Source organism: Tupaia chinensis, unplaced genomic scaffold (genome assembly GCF_000334495.1).
Source record: "Tupaia chinensis unplaced genomic scaffold, TupChi_1.0 Scaffold000628_1, whole genome shotgun sequence".
Taxonomy (NCBI): domain Eukaryota; kingdom Metazoa; phylum Chordata; class Mammalia; order Scandentia; family Tupaiidae; genus Tupaia; species Tupaia belangeri.
In genome coordinates, this window is record NW_006160148.1 from 405868 (window position 1) to 415083 (window position 9216).

The following is a 9216-nucleotide window of genomic DNA, read 5'->3' on the forward strand; positions in this document are numbered from 1 at the left end:
AGGTGAACCCTGCGGCCAGCAGGTGATGTGGTGTTTAAGGCACTGGGCTCCCACATGGCCGACTGTGGTTCGAATCCCAGGCCTGGTGGCTTGCTTTCTCACTTTCCTTCTCTCTCTTTCTCTCTGTCTCTCTCTGGTAAGTGCATGTGCCCTATAGAAAATTAAAATAATGATGATAAATAAGAGTAAATAGAAAACTCTTTAAGAAAAATAAAGCGTACCCAAGTGTTTAAAGCAAGCGTGTAGAGAGCTAGAATTTGAACCCAGTCTGAGGGCACGTCTGGCCTCCTCGTCTGCATAAACCTCTGAGGCCGGCCCTATCACCCTCACTGTGCAGATGAGGGAACTGAGGCTTAGAAGGGACTCGTCATGGGATGAAGTGGCAGGACTGGGAATGGAACCCAGGACTGCTTCTCCTGAACCTGGGCCAGCTCTCCCTCCTGCGTGGGAAGAGAGACGAGCAGGGACAGGGTTGCGGGCTGTGGGGTGGGGCGGGGCAGGCTGTCGTGGGGGACAGCACCACTGTCTGTTAACCTAGTCTTACCGACAATAAAACCATTACTACAATAGCTTATTATTTCCAGGCGCAAGTGCTAATATCTCACCCGGTCCAACGACGCCCTCTCTGAGGAAGGTATGTCCTCACCCTCGCTTCATGGATGGGAAACAGGCTTGGTGTGGTGTCCCGCCCGCCCTTAGGTGAGAGCCGGCGTGCCAGCCCCGACAGCCTGACTCCAGAGCCTGTACTGAAGCGTTATTTTATCTCCCCTCAGCCAGAGACAGGAAGAGGGAGGAGCTATGAGGTACCAGCCTGGGTGAGGGACACGGGGACATGTGAAGCAGGGGCACATTTTCCTGGAGGGGCTGCCCCAGAGCAGAGCCAGAGGAGGGCGGGTTGCAGGGAAGCCTACATCTTGTACTCGACGCTGTAGACCGTGGCGGGCCCGCCGTCCCACATCAGGATGTTTTCGAAGTTGCTGGATCGGAATTCCACGTGATGGAGGAGATCCGAGGTGTCCTCAGCTATGGGAGCTGCGGTGGGGTGAGCAGGGTGAGCAGTCAGGCTCCGGGCTCGGGCCCCCAGCCTTCTAGCAAACGTTCAGCCGAGTGGGCAAAGCTAACAGCCCACTTGCCAGACCACGCCAACGACCACACGCCCTGCTCTTCCCTTCCTTTTCTCCTTCGTAGTGCGCACCAATTCGCACTCCACGAAAGTTACCTTTTAACCGTTCAGTTCGAGGGCCTTTTAGTGTAGCTGCGGTGTTGTGCCACCGTCACTACTGGCTAATTCCAGAACATTCTGACCACCCTGAAAAGAAAGTGTGTCTCCAGTAGCCATCACTCCCCCTCCCTCCCCTCCCTTTAGTCCCTCAACCGCTAACCTACGCTCTGCCTGTGGATCTGCCTAGTCTGGGCTTTTCATATAAATAGGGTTTTGTTTTCTATCTGCGTCTGGTTTCTTTCACTCAGCATCATGTTTTCAAGGCTCATCCATATAGTGGCACAAAGCTGTCCTTGCTTCCTTTTCATGACTGAGTAATATTCCATTGTATGGATATACCACTTGTCTATCGACTCATCAGGTGATAGATGTTTGGGTTGCTCCTACTTTGTGGCTATTAAAAATACTGCTGCTGCAAACATTTGTGCACAAGATCCCCATCTGCCAACTGAGGGTACATGTGCTCACCAGGAAGAGACAGAGAGACGGAGAGAGGGAGAGAACACCTCCCAGTGGGGCGTGGCCACAGCACAATACCTGCTCTTCTGTTTTTTTCTCCTCTCAGAATTTTGGGCACGCAAACACATGTGCCTGGTGTGTTTTTCAAGCTGCTGGGGACTGGATTTGAGCCGCATGGTCAGCCATGTGGGATCTGACTCCCTTAACCACAAGGTCACTGGGCTAGCTCTATGTACAAGTGTTTAAGTGAACATGTGTTTTCCATTCTTTTAGGTATAGAGGAGATTTTTAAAAGTTCATGAAAAAAATGGAATTAAAGTATGAGTTTATTTTGGTACAAAATTTTTAAAAAATCTATGCATAGTATTTCTATGATATGCATTTTCTATGAAATTTTTCAAAGACCCCTCACGTATCTAGGTGGGGAATTGCTGGATCACAGGGTAATTCTATGTTTAACTTTTTCCAAAGAGGTGCCACATCTTATACTCCCACCAGCAGTTTTTTTTTTTTTTTTTTAAAGAATCGTTTTACCTGACTTTATTATTATTATTATTTAAAATTTGACCAGAGAGGGTTAGAGCGAAAGAGGGAGGGAAAGTGAGAAAGCCAGCTGCCAGGTCCAGGACTTAAACCACGGTTGGCTATGTTGGAGTCCAGTGCCTTTAACCATCATGCCACCTGCCGGCCCTGACCACCAGCAATTTTCCTACATCCTTGTCAACACTTGTAATTGTCTTTCATTATTTCTTTTTTTCCTTTTTTGGAGAGATTTTTGCTATAGGGCTCATGCGCTAGCTGGAGAGACAGAGACAGAGAAAGTAAGAAGTCACCCCCTAGGGGGATGGCCATGCCACAATCTTGTCTTCATTCTCCTGGGATTTTGGGCACATGTGCTTGGCCTGAGTTTCAAGCCGCTGAGGCTGGGGACTCAACTGCAATCAGTTATGTGAAATTCCAGCGCTTTAACCACCACACCACCTGCTGACCTCCTCTTTTTTTTTTTTTACCCACCACCCCACCTGCTGACCTCCTCTTTTTTTTTTTTTTTTTTTTAAGTTTTTGCTATAGAGTGTGTACGCTTGCCAGAGAGAGACAGAGAGAAAGTGAGAAATCACCTTCCGGGGGTAATGGTCATGCCACAATCCATTCTTTTCCATTCGCCTCAGGATTTTGGGCATGCATGCACACACCACCAGCATGATTTTCAAACTGCCGGATCTGGGACTCAAACCATGGCTGGCCATGTGGGAGTTCAGTGCTAACCCCTCTCATTCACTTTTTAACCTCATTGGAAGTTGCTGTTCTTACCCCTATGTTAGAGATATTCAACTGAAATGCCTAGAAGAAAGTTGCCCAAGGTTGAGCATTTCTAACCGCGGTGGAGGCGCCTGTGGTTCTGGCCCTCTGCACCGAGCCGCTCTCCGCCCACGGGCCACACGCCTTGTTGGAAGGTACTTGGGGCAGTCACTCAGACTGCAGTGACATGGCCCCGACAGAGGCCACGGGCAGCTTTGGAGAAGTTGCTAAACAATCAGAACTTCGATTCCTGGGCTGGCCCTGTGGTCTGGTGGTTAAAGAGTTGGATCCCACCTGGCCAACCTCACGGTTTAAATCTTGGCCCCAGAAGCTTCAGACACGTACCCGGCATGTGTGCGTGTGTGCCCAGTCCCAGCAGGAGGGAGAAATGGAGGAGAGGGGATCTGGTGTGACCGGGCCTCACTGAGTGGTGCGTTCTCCTCCCCCTCTGTCTGTCTCTTTCTGGCAAACCCCCATGCCCTCTGGCAATTAAAAAAAAAAAACAACTTCAATTTCCTGATCTCTAAAGTGGGGACAATCCCGCTGGTCTAAAGGCGAGCAGTGACGACAGCAGCTGCCTCTGTGAGCTGTGTATGGGGCAGGCACCTGGCTAAGCCGCTAAGGTCACTTAGTTCTCATGACAACCTGATAGTAACCTGAGGTGGTTACGGTCACTGTCTCTGTGCTACAGATAAAATACTGCGGCCACCCCGTGTCCGCGTGAGCGTGTGACACGCTGGGCGACGTCCGTGAGTGTTCACACGTCACAGGTCCTCAGTGTACGTGCCGGGTCCTAGGGGAAGGGACCTGGGGAAGCAGGAGAGTCAGAGTAGGAAGGGGACTGTCCTTTCCCCCTTTTTCATAGGGGCTTTTGGACCTGAGCCCTGGTAAAGGGATCAGGTAGGAGGATGAGGGGAGGTGGGGAGAGAGAGGCTCTCAAGGAACCCATGGCCAGCTCCCCACCCTGGCCCGAGCCAGCTACCCCACTCATGGCAAGGAACGGGCTGCAGAACCCTGCTGGAAGGGGCCGGGAGGCCCACTGCTCTGGGATGTCCTCACTGCCAAGGAAGAGCCCTGGACCTGCAAGACCCTGCCCAGGGCCCCGAGCTGCAGCTGTGGTGGCTGGCTCTGAGCATGCTCAGAAGGGCCTGGCTGGCTGGGTGGGAAACCAACAGGTGCAGACCCAGTGGGTCATGGCCGAGACTGCGTGTGCATGTGTGTCTCTGAGATGTTTGTGCCCTCCCTGCCCTAGATGTGACCACGACCTCCAGCAGGCCCCGAGGCTAGTGTGGTATTTCTGCAAGAGTGGTCCAGGCCCCCCACACACACACTTTCACACAAGCACTGGGTAAACCCCAGGGCACTCTCCTCTCTGGACCTGGGTTGGTCTGCGCTGGACGCAAAGATCTCAGCTCCCAGGCTTCCTGGAGACCCAGAATGGGGTCTTGAGGACAGCATGGGGCGTCTTCCTGGCTCCGCCCAAGCTGCCGAGCCAAGCTGAGGCTGTTGCCTTGTTTGGATCTGAGTCTGGGTGGAATCAGTCGGCTCTCAGCAGAGGGGGTCTGGGCTCAGGGCTGGTCTAAAGGTGAGGAAGAGTGTCCAGCCGAGGTCGGCCCTGAGTAGTGGCTTCTTGGGGGTGGATCAGGGCAGGAGAGCGAGGATGTGAGAGAAGGCCAGGGTGTAGTGGGCTGCAGGCTGCAGTGGGAACGGTTGCTAGTTGGGGTCAGCAGCCTGGACAGAGGGTGGCGAGGGATCCCGGTGAGGCTGGGGCTGGGGCACGCTGCTGAGGTAAAGGGCCCTGTCTCTGGCTGGGGGAGAGGTTGGCACTACCTTTCGAGAGTGACTGAAGCTGGATTCCTGAAGTGGGTGGGAAGACCTTGGCCAGCCCCCACCGCTGTTTTTAGGGAGAAAGAGGGGCTAAGGGCTCCCCTTTTCCCCTGCCCCTGTTTGCTCCCTTCCCTCCCCAAATCCGTTGTCCCCGCCTGTGGCATCGCACACTTCCCGGGTGAAAGTCTACCTTGTGAAATCCTGGGAGACTCGGGCTGTGCAAAGCCTGAGCTGGCAGGCCTTCTCCGGGCAAGGTTTCACATTTGGGTGCAAAAGCAGCCTTACTTTGGCTGCGGAGCTGAGCAAAAACATGCACAGAGCAATTCAGCAAGCTCTGGGACAGCCTGGGGCTGCTGGGGGCCGGAACAGGGCAAGGAGGGGAGAGCTGGAGCCAGGCAGAGTGGGGAGTGACCTTAGCAGTCTCCTCAGGGCTGCTTCCTGTGGGGCCCCCATCTTAAAGGGCCAGGGGCCTTGGGACCAGCAGATGGCATACTAATTACATCGCTGGACTGCCATACAGCTGACCCCAGTTCGAGTCCTGGACCCAACTTAAAACACACTGGGAGCATATGCATGCATGCCCAAAGCCCAGAGAAGAGATTGTGGCATGACCATCCCCCTGGGGGGTGATTTCTCGCTTTCTGTCTCTCTGTCACACTCTGTCTCTTTGGCAAGTGCACATGCCCTATAGCAAAGATCTCTAAACAAACCAAACCAAACCAAACCAAACCAAACCAATTAACAAACGGGCCAGCAGCCTCTAAGAATTGCAGCTGAAATGGTTGGGGGTCTAAAGGAACATGTCTTGAGGTCTCTTGAAGGTGCATGGACTCTCCCCAGTCCTCGGAGCCCAGATGTGGGGACTGACTAGTGGGATGCCAGGGAAGCAAGAATGGAGGGGCCAAGGCGCAGCAGTAGGGGGAGGGGTTGGCAGGGAGGCTCTGTCCCGTCGCCCGCATCTGGCACTGAGCAAGGACCTCGTGGCTTCCTGGGAGTTCCCTGGGTTCCATTTGACGTAGCAGAAGAGCAGACACCATCCAGGCCTCAGTAACGCCCTCTGCAATGCCCAAGGCAGCCCTGTCTACTGGATCTGAGAACCGCGCCTAGCCCTGCGTTCCGGAGAGCCCGGGGTCTTAGCCTGCTGGCGCAGCAGCCCCGGCTCCTCTGGAAGAGCTTGCAGCCCTGGCAAGAGGGGCTCCATAAGACAGCCTCAGGGGTGGGAGGGGTAGTGACTGGTTCCGAGCTGTGCTCGCCCCGGCCCTCCTCTGCCTCCCCTTGTCAGGCCAGGGCCAGGCAGAAGTAGGGAAGGGATGGCGCGACTACCGGCACGATCCGAGGGGTCAGAGGGTGCCCACACCCCTACCTGGGCAATTGTCCATCCACTAGGGTGCGGGGACCCAGCACCCCCCATTCACACAGCTCCTGACATCCTCCTGGATGTGAGGGGGTCCCTGAAGCACCCGGGGTCTGAGGTACCCTCTCATCCTCCCCAGCCTCTCCCAGAGAACTCAGCTCCCAGTTCAGCTCTGGCAGAGAAGAAACTGAAACTGGCCCTGCTGAGGCTCTGTGGGGGCGGCCCTGGGCCTTGGCTCCTGGGAGGGGAGGTCTGGCCGCAGGGCGGTGGGCACTCACCAGCCAGGGATCCCACAGCCAGGATGGTCAGTAGCGTCCTCATGGGGCCGGCATGGGTCCTCCGTTGGCCTCTGCTCTGGGCTGTGCGTGGAGGGAGCCCTGGGAAGCCTTGCCGCCCTGGCATCTGGCCCCACCCGGCAGGGGCGGGGCGGGAGAAGGGGGAGGGCAGGACCTGCGTGTTGGGGACAAAGGTGCCTGGCTGCATGCTCTGGAATTCCAGGTTCTGGGTGGGAGCCAGGGTGTTCCCGTCTTGCAGAGCACAGCATGGGGACAGGCCGGCTCGTTTACCTGGTCTGGTGGCTGATTCATCCTCCGCGCTCCAGGGCTTATCAGGAGGAGAGGCTGCGATCCACAGCTTTATCAAGGAGCAGCTGGCATCGCCCGTCTTCACCCCAATAATTTCATCCCCGGGGGATTTACCCTGAGGAAAACAACAGGACAAGGGACACCCCCTAGAAAATGGCAGAACGTCCTTGTAGGCGAGGAGAAGCCTCACTCCCTGGTTTCGTTCCGGCGGGAGATACAGGGTGTCTGATGACCCCACCCAGGAGGGTCACCTGTGCTGGACAATGGGTTGGGACACGTTCTTCCTAGCGAGGCTGGGGACGCCCAGGCACGCTTGCCTTGAGCCTTTGGATCCGGGATCTGCCGCAGGTGAGAGGAAAATAGCCATCTCCAGCTCTAGCGGTTCTGCTGCGCTGGGGAGGGGCGGAGCCCACGAAAGGGCCCGTCTGGGCGGTGAGGGTCAGACATCGTTCTGCCATGAGCACTGCCCGCAGAGACCAGCGTGGGCTTCACGTCCACGGAGGGATGGGGTTAGGAGATGGTGTCCTCCTTGCTGGACCCCAGAGGAGGTGGAACAGACTCGGGTCAGGGGAGAGGCCATCAGAGGGCCCTGTCCTGCCGGAGTTTGGCTGGCCCTGGGTGCACTAGGGCAGGCCCAGGCTTCCAGCAGGAGGGTGGGCCCTGAGGGCTTCAGGGGGCTGAGGCTGGACGTTGGACCGTCTATGGTGATGTTGTTCTTTCCTGTGTCAAAATGGTTTTCTCCCAGCTCTGAGCCTTTGCTGAAACTGAGTGACCAAAAACCAGATCTAAGCTGAGCTCTGGGGGGGATAGGTCAGACCCATGCCAGTCATTTTCCGGAGTTTGGAAAACTACATTTCCCAGACCCTTTGTCAACTGCTTCCTGATAGGTTTAGCCAATGGGAGGCCCTGGCGGCAGGGGGTGAGCTGGGGACAGGCAGCTGTCCCCTGTCTCTGCTTTGGAGGCATCTCCGCAATGGGGCAGGTGGCCGACTCTCCCTAGCCCTGTCCCTAGCCCTGTCCCTAGCTCTGTGCTGGGCGGCCCGACTCTCCCTAGCCCTCTCCCTAGCTCTGTGAGTGTGGGGGGGCTCTGGCAACACCCTGCCCCATTTCCCCTCTTGCTGGAGGAACAGAGGGGCTTCCTGCTGTGACAACCTAGGTTGCCTCTCCTAGCCTGCTCAGACGCCCAGCGCTCCCTGTCTGGACAGCCAACTCCTCCGTATGAAAGTCCCTCGCTTTGAAGGACTTGGGAGGTTTCTGTGCTCCTGAAGAGACCCAGATGGATATGGGCTCCCTGGTGACGTTGGGGACAGAAGTGGGAGACTATGGCCTGAGAAACAGGTCACCAGATGGCAAGAAGAGACGGGGAGGGAGAAGAGCTCTGGACCAGGGTGGCGCTGGTCACGGGGTCAGCATGGCCGCCGGGCTGTGGGACTGAAGCCTTCCCCTGGGGTCTCAGAAACGCTGGAGGAAGAAGTTTCGGGCAAGCTGGTGGTCCTGCAGCCGGCAGGTCCGCGGTTCTGCGGAAGCTAGCGGGAAGGAAGACACCTGGGTTGTCAAAGAACAAGCAAAGAGGAACACCCAATCTCTTTCCCCGGAGACGAGACAGAGAGAGAGAGAGACAATGTGAAAAACCCCCCCCAGGGGCGACGGCCACACTGCAACTCCTCCTCCTCCATCCTCCTCTTGGGATTTTGGGCACGCACGCACACGCACCTGGCGTGTTTCAGTGGATGCCAGGCCCGGGACTCAAACCAGGCAGGTAGCCATGTGGGATCCAGCTGCCTTAACCTCCATACCACCCGCTGGCCCCAACTTTATTTTTAATAGCTATAAAGGGAGAATTAGTTCGTGGTGTTACACGTTCGGAGGAGGGATTTGGGCTGGGGAGGATGGAGAAACACAAACACGTCTTCAACATCCGAGGGGTTGCTGCGTGGGCGCCGAGGGGTTGCTGCGTGGGCGAGGGCCTAGACCCCTTTGTGTAACTACTTCTAGACAGGAAAGCAGGGGGGCAGTGGGGGGCACACTAGGGAGGTGTTTTTAAATGTTTTTAAAAACATTAAAAAAAATGTTTGCTACAGGGTGAGTGCGCTCACTGGGAGAGAGAGGGAGAGAGAAGGAAAGTGAAAACCACTCCTCCCAGGGGGACAGCCATGCCACAACCCCTCCGTCACCCCCTCTCAGGGTTTTGGGCACGCACAGGCATTGGTGTTTTCCAAGATGCCGGGTCTGGGGCTCGATTCATGAAGCCGGGCGCGTAGGATCCAGCACCGTAACCACTACGCCAAGTCAACAGGGCTAAGATGACTTTGTGTTTGTGTCGGTGACAATGGTCGTGAAAGGATACCAACCCTAAAGTGACCTAGATGCTGAGGCGGTTCGAGCTCAGGGACCCTTAGATGCCTCGTAGACTAAGCCTTTACAGACAGAAACTGAGGCCCTCCTCAGGGGGACAGGTCTGTCATGGTCAC

The 9216-nt window shown here is 56.0% G+C and overlaps 1 protein-coding gene across 1 annotated transcript in view; it reads right to left on the minus strand.

The window, feature by feature from the left end:
* IL22RA1 (interleukin 22 receptor subunit alpha 1) overlaps nucleotides 1-6589 on the minus strand; it is a 27189-nt gene extending 20600 nt beyond the window's left edge. The window contains exons 1-2 of the mRNA XM_006159380.3: nucleotides 6440-6589; nucleotides 912-1032 (exon numbers count right to left, since the gene is read on the minus strand). Of these exons, the coding sequence (XP_006159442.1) occupies nucleotides 912-1032; nucleotides 6440-6563 (245 nt within the window). The 5' untranslated portion in view covers nucleotides 6564-6589. The remainder of the gene's footprint in view (nucleotides 1-911; nucleotides 1033-6439) is intronic.
* Nucleotides 6590-9216: the final 2627 nt, after the last annotated feature.